Here is a 23,946-nt window from a genome sequence, read left to right on the forward strand (position 1 = left end):
TATATATATATATATATATATATATACATACACATCTATATATATATATATATATACATATATACTTTATAAAGCTGATATGGCAAACAAGTCAGCAAACAGTTGCCTATTAATAAATCCAGCAGACAGAGACATTAGCATTTGTTTGGAATTATTTTTTCTGGCCACCTGATGAAAGAAATATGTACTCTGCTCTCTGTAATTCAGACCTGGGGTCTCATTTATAAACAATGTGAATGCACAAAATGAGGCCTGAAAGAGGTGTATGCCACTTCCCAGGCAAAAGTTGTGGTCTATAAAAACAAACTTGATGGGGGAAACTTTGACCCATGCTTACCAACATTTTGGAGATGAGAAATTGGCGACGCAGATGGTGAGGTGGAAGCCTGATTGTAGACATTGTGGATTATGTTTTGGCACATGCTATTTTTGGATTTTGTCCCTACATACATTTTTAGTATGGATCCTACACACTGTTTTCTAAATAAGACCCCTGGACTGGGAAATGGCACGCTTTTTAGAGGCTAAATGCTCCACTGTGTTCACCAGCCAGTTACTAATTTTGTTTGCCATTTGATGCAGGTTAGATTGTGCTGTAAAACCTGGTTTTGTGGCGTAAAATCAAAACAAAGAGCTCAAAGACAGTAAAATGCTCCATATAGCTGAGGGGAACCACTTTCACATTTCACATGGTCATTTGAGCAAATGAAAATACTGATTTTAGCAGCTCTAAGAGTAGGTTAAGATTTTTTGCTACCTCACTTTGAGAAAATGAACATGTTTTTCCCATAGGGCAACCTCCAGGGCTGAATAATGAAGCCTAGGTGGAAGTGCCAAAAACTTGAATTCCTTCCTTGAATGGCTGCTTGAGACTTGCTCCAAAAGAGAGTCAATCCGCAAATTGCCCAACTTTAAAGCAGAAATAAAGATGTTTAAAGCCTGGTACAAAAAAAAGTCTTGGTGTGTATAGCTAATTTCACCCTTCTTGACAACTGTACGGGGGTGAATTTTTATATAACTCACCTGTTTAAATGTTATTAAGGCTTAAAGTGATGCATAATTAAGGGTGTGGCTGCTTTGAGTGAAAAGTGAGTGTCGTCCGTTGACATCAAATCAAATCAAATGTGGCTACCACGGCGACAACATTGGTTAGGTAACATAACCATGGTATAAACCCAGATTTACAGAGTATAGGTGTAACTGTAGCTGTCCCTATTTCATCATGTTTTCAGTTAATGGGAGTTAATTGTTACAAAAAGTTTTGTTCAGCCTTTGGTTGTGCTAAAAGTCTCGGAGAAGTCAGCTGTTCAGTTTTTCCAGTAAGTAATTTTGTTTTTATGGTTTTATGCCTGTTTTTCACTCACAAAAATTAGCATTAGCATATTAGCATTAGCATATTAGCATTATCACAGTTAACCATAGACTGTAAATGCACTGTGCTAACCAACCTAGCAACTAACGTTAGGGTTATGTCACCCTTTCTTCCAAATATGGTCACTTCTGTCTAAAAATCCAAGATGGGGATGGGCAAAATGCCAGACTCAAGGCTTCAGAACAGGATTCCCCAAACCAGTGGGTGATATCATGGTGGCTACATCCATTATTTTCATGTTTTTTTCCACAAAACCTTTTTCTTCTTTTCTCAAAGGACACCAAACCTCAGGTGTGAAACGCTGTCCAAACACAAGCAGCTATGCAAAAACTTTGCCTCAACAGAATAAGAGACTCATTCCACATCAGCTTATGCTACTAACATTCAACATCATATTAGGAGATGACTCCCATCCATACTGTGTGACAGAGTGTGTGCAGCCCCGTACATACCCGTGTATCTCCCTCAGGTGCCAGAGGGTCAGTCATCCAGGAGCCGAACCTGGATCCAGACGTCTTGATGGTGATGGGATCACTGATGCCCGTCAGCTTGCCGCATGCTGCAAGGGGGGAAAAAAGTGAGATGGGAACATCCAGCGCAACACCCGTTAAGGTGTTAATTCAAAATCTATTACAAGGATTTACTTTAAATCCAAATGGGTTTGCCTGAAGATTGAGGGAGTGGATGTCCGGTTCGTTGCAATGCCTCTCTCTTTGCGTGATGTACTGTAACACGAGGTGCTTATTATTCAGTTCACACATGCTAATGCCTTTTTTACTCTCTCTGTGTGGATGTGTGAGAAAGTGAGAGGAAGAGGGAATAGAAAAGGGTGAGTCCCTGTGTATTCTGCTCCAGCATGTCGCTTGTAAGCTGCTGTAGTGTTAATTAGTGTTGATTGAGGTGTTAATGTGAATTTGACAAAACTAACACTGGGTTCTGGGCCCCTCCTCTGACTGAGAGCTGGTCAGACTGATGTACCCTTTCAAATGAGCACACACAATGAGAGACTTTAACACATAAGCCCCACTGCAGCACATGCATTCGTTTAGGTCGTTTTTCGGCTGATGCTTCGACGAGACAAAAGTCAATTAGATGATTTTGATGAGTTAATTTTATCCCATGAATGTAATGAGTCGCTCTGATGTGCTAATTTAAAGTGTAGGACTGTGACGCTGGCTCATTTTAGGTTTTCATTAACATCTTTCTCTGTGAAGCATTGCATCCATTAACCCTTCATCATCTCTCCCTCTTTGTATCATCTCTCTTACTCTTAATTGTTGCAAAATATCGTCTTCCCTTGGAGTAATAAAATTCACATTTGACTTCCTCTGCTCGTCTCATTCAGTTATCTGTCTCCGACATTGTCTCATCTGGTGAAATTTCTTTCTTACATAATGATAATTGTGTATAATGAGTGTTTGTGTGTGCAACATATGTCGTGCCTGTGAGTATGTGTGGGCATCACACCTCGCTGGGCTGAGAGACAAACACATGGTCACATGAGCAGCATCTACTATTTCTCGTGGGGGTTGAGTCCCTTATGTAACCCTCAGTGGGATTAGAGCCCACAGTAATACACTGGCCATTGATTTATTTATTTTTTTCTGTTCTCTAATCATGCCCTCTATCTTTAGATGACACTACTACTGGGGAGCCCGCTGATGGATCTGCATTCTGGAGATGCACACAGGGTCTAATCCCCTTTTGGCCTGAATTTGCCAGGGCCGGAGCAGAGGGCAGAGCGAATGGAAAAACCTAATGGGAACTGGAGCTGATGTAACAAGAAAATCATCAGCCTCTACCCCGAAATGTGAGGATTTAGATAATATAGTATGGACACTCAATTCACGAGGAGGAGGAATATTCAGGTTTTTTTTTTTAAGGATAATTTTGCTTCATTCCAACCTGAGTCTTTTTTGTAGTTATAATTCTTTAATCAGTTTTGATAACATTGTATTCACCAAAATAACTGGTGAGATTTGGGAACGCTGCAACAATGCTGTCATGGCGAGGCCAAAGTTCAACAGGGCAAGAAACAGGAGTGGTGAGATAATCAGACAGCTTGTAATTATCTTAATCAGTTTCCCAGGCTTTTCTTTGAGACGTGTCCCCACACTCCTGTCAGATGTGCTCAAGTACCCCTTCATTAACACCACCCGTTTCAAATGTGCTCATTTGAATTTATCATCACAGTGTTTTTTCATTCAGTTTTTACAATATTTTACAATATTGTTACTGTATTTTTTTCATACAACTAAACTGTTATTTCTGTTAGTCTGGTCGAGTTTGCGTTTGTATTACTACTGGCAGAAGCTGGACGACCACCTATTTCAACCATTTAGCCATTACTTTAAGCTATTTCATTTGCACATCCATTACTTTTAATTCAGTTAGGAACACTGTCATCATAGATTTAACCATTTATAACAACAAATGGAAATACAGTTATGCTTGGCGCTGATGGCGTCGCTCTTAAGATGCTCCCTGGGTTACACGAGCAGCATGCTAAGCAAAAACAGAGAGCGCAATGCAGAACCTCCCCTACCCTCACGGGTATACAAGAGTAGGTGCAATACAAGCCATTAAATACCATTTTGACCTTTAAACATGTTAGGACTCTGAGCTACAAAGATGGAGGCTGGGTGGAGGAAGCTTTGCCAGTAGCAGAAGCACCCGCAGCAGCAGTGTGTGACAACACTGATGTAGCAGGGAGCAATGCGCAGGAAGTCAATGGACCTTCTTGTTGTGAGAATGGGCTGTGATTGGTGTGTGACTGATTAGAAACGATGATTCAATTAGTAGGCTGTCAGCTCATTACAGCTGGGGCGGGTGACTTCCCTGTCTTGCATGAACTAACGTGATGCTTTTGAACTGTATACATTTATTATTTTTAGCTACTTTTTAATCATTTATCCATCACATTTATCTATAACTGTTTAAACTTATCGTTTCTGAAATGAATTTATCAGTTTCATCATCATAAAAACATTTAATTTGAACAAATTAAAACTCACAAAAACTGTCTTGGTTTTCTTTCCAAGTCTGGTCTCCAACCCTTAATTCACCCAGTTAAATGTGAAAATAGGCTTACACGCTAAAATTAGTGTTAATGAAAATGGTGCTAGTGATTTCTGGGCGGTTTCTGGTTAAACAAAGAGGGATCGTACTCTTTAACAAAAAGGTCTATCTCTGTAGGGATCCTTTCCCTACTGCCAAATTTTCCGCGAATTTTCAGAGCCGGATTGGCGAGTTGATCCGGTGCCCAATTTTCCGCCTCGTAGGGTAGTCATATTGGCGGAACCTTTTTCGTTTAAACAGAACGAGGCAGCCTTCCGCAACGGGAGGGGCTGTTGATGACGCCACACGTGCGACCCACTGGCGGTGGATAAACAGGAAACAGCTGATAGCAGGAAATAGCGAGCAGCTAGTAGCAAAAGGGAAACGCAAACCTGACAGACACTGTAAAGATGAGCAACTGGGGAGATAAAGACTTGTGCGCCCTCCTTGTCCTCGCAAACGAAGAGGCCATTAACTGCCAGGTGACGGGGACGGTGAAGAACGGGCCAACTTATGAAAGAATCGCAGGACTGACCAGCCGCGGCTTCCATCCCACTTCACTGTTTACGTCGCACGCTGAGCTACACGTTTTGTTACTTGCTCAACTGTTTACGTCGCACGCTGAGCTACACGTTTTGTTACTTGCTCACACCCCCCGTTGCCCCGAAAAAGGCGCATTCTGTATAAACAAAAGTAGGCAGGCGGCATTTTGCTGCACACCCGATTTTGTTTTTATACTGCCAATGCTGAAAAAAGACTGATTGGGCTTTCCTGCAAATTTGCACAATTCCTGTCTAAAAAGGGCTTAAGAATAATCTGAAAATTTGACACAAAAACAATGGAAAATGGGTCGAGGTTGAAAAATACTGACCTTACCTGTAATGGGATGACAAAAATGACTATTTGATTATCAAAAAAGTCGCCAATCGACTAATAAATTAACTTACCAATCACTGCAGCTTCAGTCAATAGAAACCACTCATTGCACAGAAACACTGTGTGTGCACGCACAGCAAGTATGATAGGTCAAGGTTAAACCAGGACGCTTATTTAAAAACTGTGGTGGAACTTTAGAACTGGCAGTTGTGTGATAATTTTACTGTTTATCTTTATTTCCTTAGAATAAGTCTGCCTGACCCACAGCTTAGTTTAAAGGCCCTGACAACTTATTTTGTCAATCAGCCTCTTACTGTGAGTGACGGGGTCCTTCATAATCACGCTATTTTCTGCCAAAGTGAAAACAATTTTCTTGGCTCAGACGAGGCTTCTATGTGCTTTTCTCACCGCTTTGAAGTGGGTGGGGCTCCACTGGGAAAAGCTGATGTCACATACATCTTTGCACCAATTTAGCAACATTTGAATTAGAGTGATATATAGTGTCACCACTGTGACATTGTGTGACTTTTATGAAGTGATGTTCCCATGTTCCCAGATCTCAGCAATTGAGAAGGAACAATAGCCCAAACTGCAAACATTCACTACAATAAACCAATTATTCTTAAATAAAGATGAGAGTGAGAGAGGGAAAATTCATTAGCAAAGAGGTGTGTTGAGGTTATTTGTGATGAGAGAAGTATTGATTCTGTCTCATGTAAACCTGGCTATAACATTATGCCTTATAATTTTATATTATTATATATATATAATTCTATGGAGGAAATGGAAGGTGAGAACAATGGTTGCAAAGCAGGCAGCAGAGGGATTTATGTGCTGGTATGACTTTCTTGTTCCATTCATCAGTGTTTCGGTGTGAGGGGACTGGATTTGCCTGAAGCTCTCTGTGCCTCCACGTTGCTGGGGCACGACACAGGGTGATTTATTTATTTGATTATTGCCCAGCAAGCTGGCATGTCCCCTTGATCGATGGCCATTGTGTCCCAGCAGCCGCCGGCCTGTTAGTCTCCCCGGCACAAAACAGCTTGAAGGACAGCTCTGCAGGGACCCCAGTTACTCTCTTTCACTTTCCCAGCTCGCCTTCACTTTATCACTCTTTCTCCTTCCCCCTCACCACCTTCTATCAATTCCTCCTATCTATTATTCAATACTCAAATTTCTCAAGCCCTCTTTATTTTTCTTTTTTTTTTCCCTGTTGTTGATCTGCTGATGCAAATTTGTCTAGTGACCTTCCCAAGTTTAATCTCAATAACGGGAGTGTAGTGGAGTGTATTTGTGTGCACTATGCATGAGTGCCTCTGCAATCGTGTGAAGATGAAAGGAATCGCCACCCTCTGTTCTGCCTGAGCCAGTCCCTCGCTGGGTGACCTCGCCTTTATCTCATCTGATCTCGCGCGCACACACACTGGAGTAACTCCCGCAGTTCCCCGCTCTCCTATCTTTGTCAGTCTGACCACAGATGTGAGCTGCAGCATGTGTATTGAACTGAGAGTAAAAACACGGACAAAACTCCAGTCCGGTGGGTAGTGACAGCAGATGTGGCCAGTGAAAAAAAAACTGTGTGCGCAAAGATAAAGAGAAATAATGACAGAGGAAGTAGCTGTGGAGCTGAGATTAGGCGTCTGCTTTTTGTGCTCGACATGTTCAATTTAAACACAATCACTGGTTCTCTACGAGCTGTCCAAAACGAACAGTAGGCATTGTAACCAAAAGTTTTTTTTTACTCCCAATTTCTTTCTGTCATCTTGCACTGTGAATAATTCGAAACAGGGACACAATATACCCGTGATGTGCGGCGTGTAAGTGTCTCTGCTCTTGTAATATATCTTAGTCACTGTAGCGTGGGTGTGCATCTATTAGCACTGTGGGCTGTGACAGAGGTGTGATGAGACTGAGACAGGGGCTAAAAGCAAAGATAAGACTGTTGCTGTCAGCAGCTCTCCTCTCTCTGTATGCTATTCATTGGTGTGTGTGTGTGTGTGTGTGTGTGTATCTGTGAAACGGTGTAAAACACCTCATGCCTCATCATGTATTTAAACATCCCATCTATTTCATCACAGGAAGCCAGTTTTGTGGGTGCTCCCATAGATTCATACAGAATTCTACAGAATGAAATTTGCCCAAGTGTTGAAATTACAAGTAAAAAGGTGGCCCTTGTAGGACTGCCACCATTTTCAATGTTGATAAATGTTTTATTCGATAAAATGTCATAAAACAGTGGAAAAAGTCTATTGCAATTTTCCACAACCCAGAGTGGCGTCTTAAAATTATTTGTTTTGTTCAATAAATGGACCAAGACCCAATAATGTTCAATTTGCGATTACATAAAACCAAGAAAAGCAACACATCCTCAAATGTGAGAGGCTGGAATCCAGAAAATGTTTGGCTTTTTAATTGATTAATATATTAAAATGTGTGTTCATTTTCTGACTAATGGGTTTTCTTTGCAGGAAATAGTATAGGAGACAGGACAGACCAGGTGTGGTATGTAACACTTTTTGTCCCAGTACCAGTAACTCACTGAATTTTTGTGTTAGAGCTCCAAGATTTTGACACAAAATACCTTTATTGGTCTACTACAAATACCAGTGTATCAAACTTCTCCAGCTATATCACAGAATTCATTAACTGATGTCAAATACAAAGAGTTCCATTGTTACAACCTGCCCCATAACCGCTCTAAGTTGTAACTCAGCCTGGGGTAAGTTGTAAGAATAAATGTGAAGGAATAAAAATTTGTATGGAGTGGATCCAAAATACAAGTCTGCTGCCTCAGACAAGTAACCAGTCAGGATATTCTCGTGCTGCGCATTAAAGCTTTTTTGTCTGCAGTTACAGTATGTGATAAATGATCCAATATCATCAATGCAAAGTGAAAACATCAGTCCCTATCATCATCTTTAGGATTATTTTAAAATTTTGTGTCACCATCAAATGGCGTCAGGCAGATAATGGCAAGCTGCCAAGAGCAAGATGATTTTTTTTTTCTCAGGAATAAAGCAGCAGTGTGAGAATATTTTGGATTTTGGAGAAAACACGGGTCAACAAACAAACCACATGCTGTTATGAGAAACATGACGTACCTGCCTGGCTGGCATCTCACTTTACCATTGTCTCTCTATGGCAACATCAGCTGTTCTGTTCCAACAATGTTAGGCTAAAAAAACATGCATGCTGGCTAAAATCCAACTGTGCTGTTCTGTCAGGGGACACAGTGACTTAAATCAATGATGATTAAGAAAAAAGTAGAAATAATACATGTAATTTGTTTAGCTATGAGTAGAGGAAAAGTCTGCTAGCCGCTGTTAAAGTGCTGAAGCTAATAATGGTTGACTAGCAAAAACAACTGTTTCGTCCATGAACTTTGACAATTATTGAGCTGAATTTTATACTTAATTTTAATCATTTTGTTAAATCTTGTTAATCTGTGTTCAGTGGCTGTTGGGAGAAGTCTGCCTTCAAAGCTTTAAGCCACATAACTAAAGTTTTAAGCCCAGTTCAGACCAAATATTCGCAACGAGATTAAACTGTTTCAGAATGTTGCAGAGAAAAGTTGCAGCTGTGTGAGCTGGCCGGTCTGAGCTTGACTCAAGCTGGCTGATGGTGTCACTAGAACGTAAAGCATGTCACCTGTTTCTACAGCCAATAGGCTTGTAGTAAAGTCTGCTGGTCAAGTCAAATTGACCGCAGATGGCATGTTCGCTTGTTGCAGCAGGTGTTCCGTCCCAGAAAAGACCTGTGTCCCCATAGGTCACTGCTGCTGCTAGCTGTATGTGCTTATGTCCCCCACACACACATTGTCTTTGACTAATTAATTGCTGCTGGTTTATGTTGTTGTGGCGTATTCATCATGAATGCAGTCCATCTGATGCTTGTTTTATTCATGTTTTTCAGCGTGTCATCACTACTACAAATGCACCTGTAGCCAGTATCTCACTATCCTCATTCATATTTTAAGAAGCTACAAATTATACTCAGCTACAAAATAGGCCTGAAAAGCTGGAAATCAGAATAGAATTACAGAGAGTTGTTGCATAGAGATGATACACCGTCTCATCTAGTTCCACTGTTGTGAACTTGCAGGTTTTTCAAAACGTTGCAGAGCGGCGCATTGCAAGTAGCAAGTAGTGCCTCTTTCAACTTGTCTCGTTGGGAATCTTTGATCTGAACTGGGCTTTAGGAAGAAGAACATGGTTTGGCAGGAAAACTTAATCGGTTACAATTACTTAAAATTAATTATGTGTTGTTGGGTTTTTTTCTTGAATGGCCAAAAACACAAAAGAAAGGGGTGGCAGCTTGATAGCATGATATGGTCTCATATTGATCGCAGGCCCCTGAATTGAATCAAAATGATATTTGATTCAATTCAGGGGCCATTGTCCATTTTGGCAAACTTTGTAATAAAGGCAAATATTGTATTGTTGTCCATAGAATTGAAATAATATAGAATCAGGAAAAAATACATAGCCAACCCTGGGCAGCTGTGTTGATCCTCTTTCTCTGAGGTTTTGTAATTTCTTGCAGTATCTGCTTAATGTCACATGGCAGATAGAGTATTCCTTGGGGACAGACCTTACTGTCTTTCCCTGCCTCACCTCACCTGATGTGCACTTTAGTACATGTGCAAGCACACCCCTATCAGTTTTCCCACCAACTGTCTTGGCATGCTGAAAAAGAGAGTACGATACATAGGTAAAATCTCTTCAGTTGTTTTGGGGTTAGTTCCCACAGCTGTCAGCCAGTGTTTAGCTAGCTGTAGCGGCATGGTGTTTTGAAATGAGCAAAGACAAAATGCTTCATAATTTACCTGAGAGACTACTCTCTAATCTGAGTTAAACTTTTCTAATTTTAACAGTATCAGTGCTAATCAAAAGATGTGGTCCAAAAATGTCTTTCATACCTGAAACTCTGTAGTTTGACTGTAAAATCTGCACACTTCTTCACACAGCTACAAAGTTTCACATGCAAGGTCAGGAAGGCAGTTTCCATACAATAAATGTATTACACAACTCATAGGTCATGCCTTCTTGGTAAAAGTGGTGCTGTTACAACCATCCCTTTGTTACACCCATACCTGGTCTCCCCTATAGAAGTTACATGGATGTAACTCCAGTTCTATGAGTACATGTAGCCCTCTAATTGACTTTAGCATCAGTTTACCTTGATTGTGTGAGAGTATACCTTTAGTAAAGTCCATTAGAGGGCCAGCACATACATAACACAACCATAATGTGTGAATGGCGAGTGTGTTGTAAGTCTGTGCAAAAGGCGTTTGAGTGCTGGAGTATCTCGGCCACACATAATGTTCCTGTGATGTTCTGAATTGTGTCAATATGCCTAAGGATCTCTGTCTGGCCACTCTCAAACACTATATGTTAGTGGGGGTGTTTGTGCATGCACATGTTTGAAGGAAAGTGTGTGCCAACAACTTTCTGTGCCTACCTAATTTTTGCATGCATGCTCGGAGTCTCTCCTCAAGATTTGACACTCTGTTGTGGAGCTCCTCGTAGTCATAGGCCCCCATCTCCTCCTGAAGTTCGCTTAGAACTGACGTCAGATTCTGGACCTCCTCCTTAAACTGCAATACCAATTTGGCATCGGCTTTGTACTCCTCCAACACTGGTATCAACGGTCTAAGCTCCTCCATTTTCGCTTTTATGGCCTGAAAGGATTAGAATAAGCTCGGTTGAGTGTCATGCGCGACAAAAGGAGACTGTCCATAAAAGAAAAAGAAAAGAAAAAAAAAGAAAAACACCTGTCTGAACCTGACTACTCTGACTCTATCCTGCCTCTCCACTGACACGATGAGCCCCTGTTTGTGTCCGTGTTCAGTGTTTTTGTGTGAGCAGCTGTGTTTTTGTCTGTGCAGGTGTGTGAGCAAACAAACCCAGATTTTATTCTCCGCCCCGCTGGACGAGCAGAGCAGGTGGCTCCGTCCCTGGCAGTGACCAGCCGTTAAAAAGCAAGCCCTCGGTACACCGACAACAATTGGGAAAGCTCTTTATTGGTCATCATCGTTTAAAATGCAACATCGTATTAAGGGTTACATGCTTTTACATGTCACACACAACAAAGTGTCTCGAATTTTACGTCTATAGTTTTACGTAGAGATTTGTTGAGTAACCAAATATGCATAGACAAAAGCCAAAAGAAAAAGAAAATGAATAACAGCAATTAATAATAATAATAATAATAATAATAATAATAATAGTAATAATAATAATAATAATAATAATAATAGTAATAATAATAATAATAAATGTATTTACGTTTGAAAAAAGCTTTTAAATGGAAAACTTTGACAGCAGTAACATGCAGGAAGAGATCAGTGGTGGGTTGGTTTGGGAGAAGGGTGGGGTTTCTTAGTCTTAATGGTGCTAAAGGTAAATTAACTGTTTGACGCCCAAATGCTCTCAGTACTGTGGCCCAGTTCAGGGGAATCTGGAATTGACCTGCCTCTTCTTCCCTGTGGCTCTCTTTACATGTCTTAAAGTTAGCCCTGCAAGCAAGAAAATGACAAACTGTTGACAGGGGCTACAGCTTGCTAACCTAGCTAACAAGACACACAAACAAACGCACACACACACTTAGTATTTGCACTTGAGACATGTTACAGAAATTTGCAGACATGCACTGAATGTGGCGTTGGTTGGGTGCATGGGGGTTTGAACATGCATCGTTGGCAGGATCACACAAATGTATTGGTGCAAGTACGATGACACAAACACAGAAGTGTACTAAAGGTAAGGATACAGGTAGGCTGAGGCAATGCATTTGTGTGAGTAACTGCAAATAGGGCTGGGTATCAGACCTAAGGGTTTTTTTGGTGCTATCTCAAATGTGTTTGTAGGAGGGAATAAAACCAAACTTAAAGGTATACTATACAGGATTTTCCTTAAAAATAATGTATAGACACATACAAAAGTACTACCTCTCAATCATCACTTATGACCCATTAGAAGTGTGTGGAAGTGTATTTTCCTGCAGAGACTCTGCCCTCTGAATGTATAATTAGATCTGGATACCAGACCCCAATATGGTGCCTATTCAGTCCAATGAGAATTGTTTGCCTGGCGCATACGCCAAAAGAGTTTCTAGCTTCCAGTGTTACTTCCAGGGTATGCTGCCCACTGAATATGCTGAGCAGTGTTTCTCCCACCGGGCTCATAGAATTAACATCAAGATGATGTCACAGATTTTTAAATCGCTTTTCTCAGCTCGAGGAAAGTTTTACAAATAATACAATGAGTCATAGGCATTATTGACCTAGTTTGCAGTTTGAGGTGTCCTGTCAACAGTTTTACAAATGTCTCTTTTACAATGGTGGTCTATGGGAAAATGCTTTTTGGGCAGCAGGGGATTGTTTTCACTGCAATACTGTGAATGGCCACTGGGAATAATAAGAAGCAAGGCTGAGCAGTGTTCCTGCTCTATATTGTCTTATTACCTCCACCAAAGAGGTTATATTTTTGCCGGCGTTGGTCTGTTTGTTTGTCTGCAAAATAACTCAAAAAGTTCTGAACGTATTTTGATGAAATTTTCACAAAAGGTTGATAATGGGACAAGGAACAGATGGTAAATTTTGGTGGTGATCAGTTGAAGCGAAGTGGATAAAATAATAAAATGGCGGGAAATCCGAGCTGCTTGGTGGAGGTCTGCGCTCTCCGAGTGCTTTTCTAGTTTTACTCTTATTTTGGTATGTTCATGATGTTTTTGGGCACAGCGCACAGGTATGGTTGGGACTTTATAAAAAGGTAGCAAACAGGCGCCAGACCGTGCACAGCGTGCATCCAATTGGAAGCTAAAATCTGGAACACAGCACATAAAAAGAAACCTGCAAATTAGGCGAAAAGGTAAGTGGCAAAACTTTTTCAGAACAAGAGCAAATCTGGGGGTGGCTTTCACTTTTATTTTTGCAAGCAATCCTGTATAGTACACCTTTAGGTACTTATAGGTAGCACTGAATGTCTCAAGAAATATGTAATCTTGTTTACTTATTGTGTGTTCTTTAAAGGTCTAACATTTAGGATTTAGTGGGATCTAGCAATAAAGTTGCAGATTGCAAGCAACTGAAACTTTTCCTATGTGCCAAGCCTTTTAGAAAACTACGGTGGCCAACACAAAAATGGGAATGGCCCTATCTAGGGCCAGTGTTTGATGTGTCCATTTTGGGCTACTGTAGAAACAACATGGTGGACTCAGTGGGAGAGGACCCACTCTGTATGTAGATATAAACAGCTCATTCTAAGGGAACAAAAACACAACCATTCCTAGTTCCAGGTGATTATAAATCCATACTAACATAGTTATGAATATTATATTTCATTTCTGCCACTATATCCCCCTAAATCCTACACACTGGACCTTTGAAGTTCTTGTACGGCTGCTTCTGTTCAGATAACTTTTAGTATTTTGTTAAATTGAGACCTGAAATAATTAGTTGAATATGCAATTAGTCTATCAGCAGCAAAATAACTGCCAACTATTTTGAAAAATGGTTCATTTTTTAAGTTAAATTAAGTTAATTATTGCTTTTTGCTTTGCTGCTTTTCTCTGTCTTTGACTGTCAGACAACTTAGTCATCAGCTGATGTCAAATTAGGCTTTGAAAAAATGTGACTGGTATTTCTCACTATCTTATAAGTCAAACAGTTAATCAGTGACCTAAGCCAACAATCAGCATATTGGTTACGAAAAAATAAATATAAATATATTTGTGGTCCAGAAAAAATATTTCGGATCACTTTGGTATCTGTGGAAAAACAGGTATATCAGCACTATAGTTTCAAGATATTTTAAATGATACCCCACCCTACCTGCAAAACAATAATTCAAAATAGCTTTAGGCTATTTTGATTGGACAGTAAACCTTTGAAGTAGCAAAGATTTAGTGTCTCGTCTTTTATCAGGTTAGATTATGGATGTGTGTCCCATGTGCAGATATCTTGGTTGTGCCACATTGCACCATAATGGCGATAAACATAAAATGTTTTATTATAACTTTATTTTCAAGTTAATTTAGGATTCCATCACATGTTTTATAAAGTGAGTTGGTGTGAAATAAGGATATGAATTCTTGCAGCTGAGTTTATGTATCCAATTACTAAACTTCTTTGATCATTCATGCATTATGGATTTCTTGATATGCGGTATGGTGGTTAAGTCAGTCCTCAAACATCTTCACAGTGGGAACACACAAACACAGAATGTGTATAATGGGCTACAGAGCAGCTGTGACAGAATGGCGGTTGGGTTGATGGCTGGAGATCTGGCTCCGTACCTTGTATTGCTTGGCGATGTTCTGCTTGTGGTTCTCCTCCACCTGCCTGAACTTGGTCTCCAGACCACGGAGCTGGACCTCCATCTTCTCCACATACTGCAGGTCCCTCTGGGTTCGCTGGTCCAGGACCTGGATGGACTGGGTCATGTTCTGGACCTGAGACGCCATATGGACACATCAGACTGAGTCATGGAATAAATCTCTATTTATTACAGTCTAATTAGAGCGATGAGATGGAGACAGGATGCAACAGACTTTCAATATGTTGCTTTCGCTTGGCTTTCTTGCTGCAATGACTCACAAACTCTGACATCAGGCCAACTAGTCAGGGGCCTCAGACACATGGTGGAAGTGTAGAATACATACTGTTAAGACATTTGGTTTCTCCAATACTGTGCTGCAGAAAACTCCATAAACTTGGCACATCTTATTAAATCAGGAGAGATCTGTTGATGTCTCAATTTTTTGTGTGAATCAGCAACTCTACATTATTTGGGGATTAACTCTTTCTTTTTCTCTAAATCTTTGAAAAATCTTAAAAGTTATAAAGTTATTTTCTTTTTCATAAATGTTCTTAAAGCTCAGGTAGGCATTTCAATTCTGGCATCATTAGGCAAAACTCCCAAAATAACCATTGAGCATATTGCAGTTCAAGTGGTCTAAGGGAACACCAGCCTTCTGCACCTCTGCTTGGGTCTCAGACTTTAGACTCTCAATATATCCGAAAAGTAGCACATGAAGCAAAAAAAAACAGGTTTCTCTGCCTCCTCCTAGTGCTCTTAATGGCATTTGCAAGAATCACAAAAACACACAATAAGAGCCGAAACGTTGTCAGTACTTAGTCGTCAATCATGTCAGTCACTGCTTGTAAAGTGTGATCAAACAGTCAAACTAGGCAATAAAGTTTCTGTTACTGCATTGCCTACTTCTCACCTCAGATATTTTCAGAAACATATTTTAGTGTACTGTTTAGCTGTAAATGAGAAAGTTTGTGACCCATGTTGAAAATAGTCAAGCCAAAATGAAGCACCGCCCACCAGCTGGAGCAAACTTTCATATTTTACAGCTAAACAGTGCACTAAAATATGTTTCTGATAACATCTGACGTGAAATATAAGCAATACAGTAACAGGATCTTGATTCATATTTAATCAGTGTTGCCTAGTTTGACAGTCTGACTGCAGCTGAGCCGTGACTGACATGAATGACAGCTGCGTCACGGATTCCTCAGCTCTGATTGGGTTTTTTCTGGATTCTTCCAAATGCCATTAGGAGCAATAGGAGGAGGCAGAGGAGCATGATTTTTTTTCACATATTATCTGCTTCATGCACTACTGTCAGGAATTAGTGACAGTTGTCATATTTGCTAAAAAGTAACCTACTGTAGCTTTAAATGTTCCTTTTGTGTAAATGGGGCAGCCTTATCATCCGGTCTATGTGTATTGAGCCGGGTTGCATCATTCGATGTGTTGCTTCGGATGTGTGCAGCACAATAGAAACTCACAGAGTGTAAGTGTATGGCTGCCTCCCATGACGCCTGTTGGGTTTCCAGGGAGCTCATTAGGGCATGATTCCTATTCTTGTCTGACGGGCAGACCGCAAACACGGGTGAGCCTATATGCGCGCACATGTCTTTGTGCGTGAAGTACGGTAGGTGAAATATGCAACGCTGGTCACTCTGGGTATTGTATGACTTTGATTGCTATGGTTTTTGAGTTGCCAAGGAGTTAAGCGGTAATTACCTTCTCTAACAGCTGCCTCAGTTGTTTGGTGCGGGCATCCCGTGAACACATGGACTGCTGGGGCGCCACCACAGTGCAGACACACCTCCCCTCACTATCCTGGGCTGAACTGTACACCTGCCACGACTCCTCTGGGTTCGCTGGCAACACCTGAGGACAAAGGAGCAGATGAATAGAGAAGGAGAGAAGTTGAGTGGTGATGCTGGGTGAGAGGGGGGCAGGAAAATACAAACAGCTCAGACTAAAACAGAAAAAGGATGTTGCAAAACCACATCCTTGTCTATAAAATAATAAAGGTCACTTTGCTGCTATTTGCCCATTAAGTGTGTCTGTTTGATGCTAAAGCTGCATTGATCATCATCTAAACCACCAGGCTCCACCCGTTTTGCACCATCATACATTATATTCTAAAGCCACACAAAGGGAGGATGCAGCCAATCAAGGCAGCTCAAGCTACTCACATTATTCAGTGGGCTGGGTGTGTGAAAGCTCAGAGTGTAAAGTGTGACGTGTGTGACGTCAGAAAGTTGTTTTTTTTTCAGAGATAGAGTAACCTGCTGATCAGATGAGAATGAGTGACTTTGAAAAGGATATTCATCACTGCATCAGCGCTAAAAAAAAATTTGACTGGACAGATCTGCTGATTGAGTCAATTAGTGAGAAGGTGAGACTTCACAAAATCCAAAAGGAGCGACTGATAGTCAGCTGCACTGCTCTCTACCAAAGGATGTGCTGACAAGACAAAGAAAATATGGAGCACCTGCCTTGGTATCTCAGTGTGTATCTACTCAGTCAGTACTCACACCGGTCACTGACAAACCTTGATCAAATCAAATATCATGTAAAAACGCTTCAATCTTCTCAAAATCATGAAACAAACATATCACATTGAGGATAAGTGAGGAAAGACCACTTCACTGCGTTTTACTATTTATCCATTTCTCTGCCTTCAACATCCATTGTTCTAAATTTCAGTGCAGAGCCTCCACTTGACAGAGCGCTCACATTATTATCCTGGCACAGAGACAGCTCAGAATCTGCCAAAAGCCTGACAGAGAAACAAAGAAACGCTTCGTCTTGACTCTATAACAGTGCACTGGCTTTGAACGCCTCTCTCATTCACACATACTGTGAAAGGAAGAATGAGGACTCCCGCTGTTTCAGACGGGGTGGGGGAAAAAAACACTGCCTTGAAATTTGTCACGTCAAACGCCTAATTTTCCACCTTGGATCTCTTATTTTTATGAATGCACGAGAAAAAAGAACCGATGGATAACTTTCCACTTAGTGCAGACTACTCATACCGACAGGGACAGCAGCCCAGTGGCAGCTGGAGCAGCATCAAACGCAGAAGGACCAGATCTATGATGCCTCTCCAAGTCTTTTTTACTTTTGCATGCGCCTTGCGAGCGCCTAACAGAATTCCTTCTGTTATTTATGAGCCAAGGCGCACATATGTTGCGCATCTGTGGTTTGGGATTAAATTGCAACATTCATTCAGAAAAAAAAAAAACAGCCGCAGGAAATATGCGAAACTTGCGCACTTACTCCTGTGCTCCGATCTGGGTACCCTCCCTGTGCCGCCGTGAGCTTGGTAGTATTGAGCCCCACCAGAGAGGGGAGGGTCTGCGACATCCAGTTGGTAATCATCGCCATGGTGCTGAGCACGACGCCGATCTTCAGCAAAGGCACCGACATCTTTGCGCGCTGCTTGGACTTTTTTTTAAGCCGTCTTCATTCTACAGACTCCGGTGAGAAACAAGGCTGGCGAGTCATGTTGCCCAGTGCGGCTTGCTGTTTCACCCGGGACTCCGGCTCGGCTGGTCTTTTTTTGGACATCTCCAACGAAGCACTGGCTGCGAACGAGTCGGACGCGGCAGAGAGGACCTGAACGGGATGGTCTGGACGGAGATAAAAACTGCAACACTTGCTCCAGTGCTGGATAAAGATGTGGAAAACCCGAGAGCGGCTGCAGGAAACGTCCTCTGGGTAGCTCCTCTGCCTGCGTTGTCCCGCACACTGCTGCCTCTTCGGATCACCGTTACTATTTCGTTCACGCCCGACGGTCCGCCTCCTGCCTTGGTGCGCTCTGTGATTAAGTGCCACTGACTACACACACAGGCTGCTCCAAATGGATGAGAGGAGGAAGGAGGAGGTACTACGGATCTATCTATATCGCCAGACGCAATGATGTCAGCCAGGTTGGGGTCCGTTCATGGTAATATCTGGCGATTGCGCCTGATTCGCCCATAGCAGCCCGACACTGACGGCCCCCAGGGGGAATGACAATGAGCAGTGCGGCTGAGGTCGGCCGACACTGATGCTGAAGGATTATTTATAACGGACAGTGACATGTCTTTCTCCACTGCCCCGTAAGGACAAGAGGGCTCTCTATCATATGGTCGAGCCTGCTCCGGATCATGCATGGTAAAGCTCATTCAAACTAAAAATAGCCTAATCACTGCGATGTATGACTGCACGGCCCACATGTCAAAATACGCACCAAACTCTTATGTAGAATGGCGCATTTCAATGACAGAGGGGTGTGAGGGCTCAGAGTATGTTTTATTGATGGGATGCCTTGGGCTCAAACACAGGGTGAGCTTTTAATTTGTGTGACTCTGGCGCCATCGTGTAGCTGATTTGGGCGTTGCTGAAATCAAAAGGGACGTGCTTTGAACATGCTATGAAGCTACACAACATATGCAAATATATAGAGATTTTAAATCTAAACAAAACCCATCATAATTAAGAAGGCAACTAGTCCATTTCTATTGATTTTACATTAAATAAATGTCACGTTGATGCACTGAATGCATGGTTATTAGACTCAAAACTTTGGGGGCATTAGGTGCAGTGAGGTGGTGCATTTTGTTTCAAATGCTATTTAGTCATTCCCAGAAACTAATTCACCAACAGGCCAAAAGGCTAATGCTCCAGACGATGGCCCAAATTGCAGCACTGCATGATACATGAGGACCCCAGAACACCATGAGTGGCTCTGTGGCCACAGCTATTTCTGTCAGCTCCATAATGCATTTTTCTGGTAAACTGAAAGATGGAGAGGAAGTTTGCACTCAGTGCACCTACATATCTCTCCCCTCTCCTTTCCTCTCTCTCGCCTCTCTTATCTCTCCCACTTCTTTATGACCTTTGAGGTGAGAGCCCACAGTAGTGATGGCTCCGCAGATTACTGTGAAGTATCGGCAGGGGTCAGCTCACCGCTGTGCGCTGCTGTCCAGGGTCCTGTCTGGTCTTGTGTAATATGGTGCAGTTCAGTGCCACGCAGCCGCCTCTAATGACACAGCTTTCAATAGTAGAGTTAGTTCTCTAAGCTTCACAGGTGTGGATCCAATTCGGGGTTTTAACGGGGATGAAACAAATCAAATGTTAAGGTCCCACCTCTGCTATAAAGTCGGTATTTAACACAGCAGCACCAGGGGGAATGCCAGACTGATAAAAGACACTGGACTCTGAAAAAAATCAATGAATCAATCAGACAGGTGAGTCATCAGGAGTGATTTATAGAGAGATTTGTCAATTTAAACCACTCATTAGAATTGCAGTACAACACTTATTGCAGAGGGATTGGTTTTTAATTCTGTATACAAGCTCTCAAATGTGCAAACACCATAAAAGCATGCACAGTGATTGGTCACGCAGGCAGATATAATTGCCCTGCATACATTAGTGTGTAAGAGAGGTGTTGATCAAATTATATGGTAACCTTAAGAGAATGTAGCGTGTGCCTTTTAAGTTATTTTCACTTTACAGTAGCCTAAAAGACACATTATAATTGAAGGTGAAAGGTGTAGACGTGCATGGAGGGACAAACGAGCAAGCACATCTTAAAATATAATGCAATATAATAATGAAATGAAGCTTCATGAAAGTAGTATTTCTGACGGGGCTATCGTACCGTATTGCATTCTAGTGAACAGGTGTTTGGATTGTATATATACAGTAGGTTAACCACATTGACACACTCAGTCTCCACTGTAATAAATGCTCATAAAGTAGCGAAAAATCACATTCCCAGCCTGCGAGTGAACTACAAAATGCACCGTATCTCCACCTACTCCTCTTCTGCTCGCTTTCTCTCTCTCCCCCCGCTTGCTTCGTCGCTCCACCAACCATACTGAATAATAAATAGCTTCAACCCCGGCTGCCAATCACACCACGCGTATTGCAATTCAGCTCAACTCCGTCTCAGTTTCTCACATAAAACCGGATTGATTCTGCTGGTTTTATACATTAAAAACCCTGAACCGTTTCAAGAATGTCCCCTTACTGGAGCCCTTGTAGTCTCAGCTTGAGACGTGGATGTGTGGGCAAAGTAGATTTATTTTCTTTATGTGAAATCAAAGCTGTTTTGTAATTGTGCATGCAATCTAAGTCCCTGACATGTGCAGGTGTTTACAGTAATCCTTTGCATGGTGGTTGTTTGTAGGATGAGCTATGGCATGTGGGTTGCAGGGTGTCAAAGGGGCGGCTATAAGCAGTGCCATCTGTGTTGTCAGGTGTCTGTGAGATGCTTTAGGATGTGGGCCTGAAGCCATGGGGGAGCCACTAGGTGAGGAACAGATGCCGCTCTGGCTGCTTGCTATTCTTCTCTGTGTGAACACCAAGCAGTAGCCAAATCCCTCAGCCGAGGGGATAGAGGTGAATAAACGCGAGCGGAATTAAAGAGGAGAGTGTGCTACTAATCAGGCGCCTCCTCGCTCCCTCGGCCAGATGTTAAGAAAAGAGCCGCAGCTGCCCCCACACCGTCTGAAAACTGGGTGAGACTTTTGAAGCAAGGTGGTTAATGTGGTCATTAAGAGAGCGTCATTGTTCAGCACCAAAGGTCGAGGCCATACTGCCCGCATGGCTCTTTCTTTTTCCTGAGTGATCTTGCAATAAAAGGCTCTCTATCTCTGGATACACCACTCACTTTTTTATATCTTCAAACAGAGATGAGATGTGGCGAGGCCTGGCCTTCCCACAGTGAAATGTAGGTTTCTATAGCAGAGGCTGTGTAAATACAGCCTGTCAGTGTCTCTTGCTTTTCTGTTCTCCTGGAAGGGAGCAGACAGGCGAGGCTGTGCACTTATATCGACTTACCTTCAAGCAGATGACACGCACTCTCAGGCCATCACTGAAACACTGCCAGTGTAACGCGGGGCCCCTGACCCGCACGCGCAGGACCAGAACCCGACTGTCATGAAACCCAAAGTGAAACACGCTTTCTTTTCCTTCCTCCTCTCTGACTGATGGCTTCCATCAATCAGTGCAAATAGCCCCATTGTTCCATTGTGTCAGCATTTTTTGTGCACTCTGCTGCTTGCACTCTATGTCCAGTTGAGATTACAGGCTTACACGTTTGATGCTTTAACATAAGGAGATAAAAAATCCAGCAATAACTGAGTGTAATTCCACATGAATGTTGTTGCTCTATGAATAAAAAATGTCCCGCGCACAGCACACTGACATTTCTCATAAATTTCACTCAAATCAATCGCTGGCATATTTGTGTCAAGGCAATAGGCTATTACATCAATATTGTTCTAACACATTAGTTATCAGGGCCAGCAGGGGTTGCAGCAACCTACTTCCAACACATTGTATTGAGTTAGTCACTTGGAGAGGAGTATATTACAGATACACTGGGATTAATTTATTGATAACATCTCTGTGGCACATTTGATTTTTTTTTTTGACTCTCCAATTACCTCCCACAATTGGATTCACACAAGTCCATGAAATATGACTCTCTGCTCAAGGAAGGGCAATTAAATCATCAAATTCCTCAATCCAGTGGTGGCAGGGCCTAGTAATAAATAAATTCCCTCCCTCGCTCACCCTCTCCTCCACCATGACACTGGCTGTGAGAATTTATAAAGGCGACACTTTAATGCAACAGTAACTATTATATGTATTGCTGCAAATGGCATTTTTAGATAGCAGGAAGTAATTACTAGATCCACTAAAGGATCACAGAGATGCATTTTATTGACCTGTAAATTTGTTTACTACTGCTGAGCTAGGTGGCTTTACATTGTTGGACTAAATGCCCCCCCCCCCCCTTCGCCTCCCCTCCACAACCCCCCCTCACAGAGGCAACAGTAAGTCACACTGTGGTCATTGAGCATGCTCAAAACACCTTCTTTGAGACACTGCATTTGATTGTGGAGCTCTGATTTAAGAGCAGCAGCCCATAATTCAACAATGGCCTTTTAAGAGAAAGCCACAGGCAACATGGTGTATCAGAAAAGCCCTGCAGTTGATTAATGTGACCATTTGCTAATGAGGAAACTGACAGATCATGCAATAATTCCCCTGTATCTGGCCGGTTTGTCATCCCCGGCGGTGGGGATACTGAGCAGGGCTCTGCTGGATCTATCCGCGCCCGTCAAGCACAATGTATTCACATCATGTAATCCCACCCGTTAATCTGTTTAAATGGGGGTAGAGGGCTAATTCACGGGGGCTCTTTATGCGAGGTAAACGGGTAATCTCTCGGTGGATCCGAAGCCAATTAACCGCTGCTTTTTTAGCTTTTTATTTAAATACAGGAGGTGGAAAATGGCGTTAAAGACCTACTTGGGTGAGTTCTGTGCCCATGAAGATGAGGAGAATCAGAGTCAGGAGCTTGCTCGCAGGCTGCATCTCTTGCCTCCGGTGTGTGTGGACCAGCGGTCTCACATGCAGATCGAGTCCCTTTGCGTCCCCCCGCACAGCAGTCCTCTCCTCCCCGGCTCTCTTTCGCGTTGCAAGTCGCTCGATTCTCTCTCTTTTCTTATGATTATTATTATTTTATCCCTCAGCAACCCAGTAGCAGAAAGCGACAGATCTGTTTGGCGGACTCGTCTCTGTGCATATTCATTTCATATCGGGAGCCTATCTTCGGTTGCCTCTCCCCTCTGGTCTTCGTGGCCGCACTTATTTATCGCTGCGACGGACTGTGATGAACATTGGGCTGAAGACGCGCAAACACTGTCGTATACACTGCTATAAACCTTCTCTCTGATATTGCCAAAAGTTTACCTCCCCGCCTCAAGCTGCCGTATAAGCTCTCGATGAAAAAATGAGAGTGACGGCGCTGTACATGGTGCTGAAAACGGAAGTAGCATCGCCAAGAGAGGGAGATTTAAATTGGCAGGCAGACAGGAGGGAGAAACCTTTCCAACAGGATTTGCTGTGAGTTAGTCCATCATGAACAAAAGTTTCCTAATCAGCATTTATTCCCCTGAGCTTTGCATTTCACTTTAATTCATGGCAGCTGATCTTAGAAAACAATTTAATGACAAAAAATAAACTACTTTACTTTTTGGCTGCGTAAAAATACAAAAATAAAGTAATGTACAGTGTATGTACACATGGTAAATCTTAAGTGGCTCATGTATTTGTGTAAAAAAAAAATGCAGTATACTTCCCTTCAAAAGAAATTCATCTTTATATGGAAAAAAAAGAAATATAAAGAGAAAAATGGTCTTATCTGCAGTAGTTACAACTCTTAAACAAAATTTTTCAAAGTCCGCTGCTGTGATTTTGAGGGCTTGCCCAAGCGGCAACCTCCGAGGCTGAGAGATGAAGCCAATGTGGAAGTGCCAAAAACTTGAG

At 42.1% G+C, this 23,946-nt stretch overlaps 1 protein-coding gene across 2 annotated transcripts in view; it reads right to left on the bottom strand.

Moving 5' to 3' along the window:
* Positions 1 to 23,450, bottom strand: part of olfm1b (olfactomedin 1b) — a 28,576-nt gene extending 5,126 nt beyond the window's left edge. The window contains exons 1-5 of one of the 2 annotated variants that reach the window (XM_050053501.1): positions 22,927 to 23,450; positions 16,345 to 16,494; positions 14,603 to 14,758; positions 10,766 to 10,985; positions 1,825 to 1,931 (exon numbers count right to left, since the gene is read on the bottom strand). In XM_050053501.1, the coding sequence (XP_049909458.1) occupies positions 1,825 to 1,931; positions 10,766 to 10,985; positions 14,603 to 14,758; positions 16,345 to 16,494; positions 22,927 to 22,992 (699 nt within the window). In that variant the 5' untranslated portion in view covers positions 22,993 to 23,450. Of the gene's footprint in view, positions 1 to 1,824; positions 1,932 to 10,765; positions 10,986 to 14,602; positions 14,759 to 16,344; positions 16,495 to 17,892; positions 18,424 to 22,926 lie in introns of those variants that run through there. The other variant, XM_050053500.1, reaches the window with a different exon arrangement.
* Positions 23,451 to 23,946: the final 496 nt, after the last annotated feature.

Source organism: Epinephelus moara, chromosome 9 (assembly GCF_006386435.1).
Source record: "Epinephelus moara isolate mb chromosome 9, YSFRI_EMoa_1.0, whole genome shotgun sequence".
Taxonomy (NCBI): Eukaryota; Metazoa; Chordata; class Actinopteri; order Perciformes; family Serranidae; genus Epinephelus; species Epinephelus moara.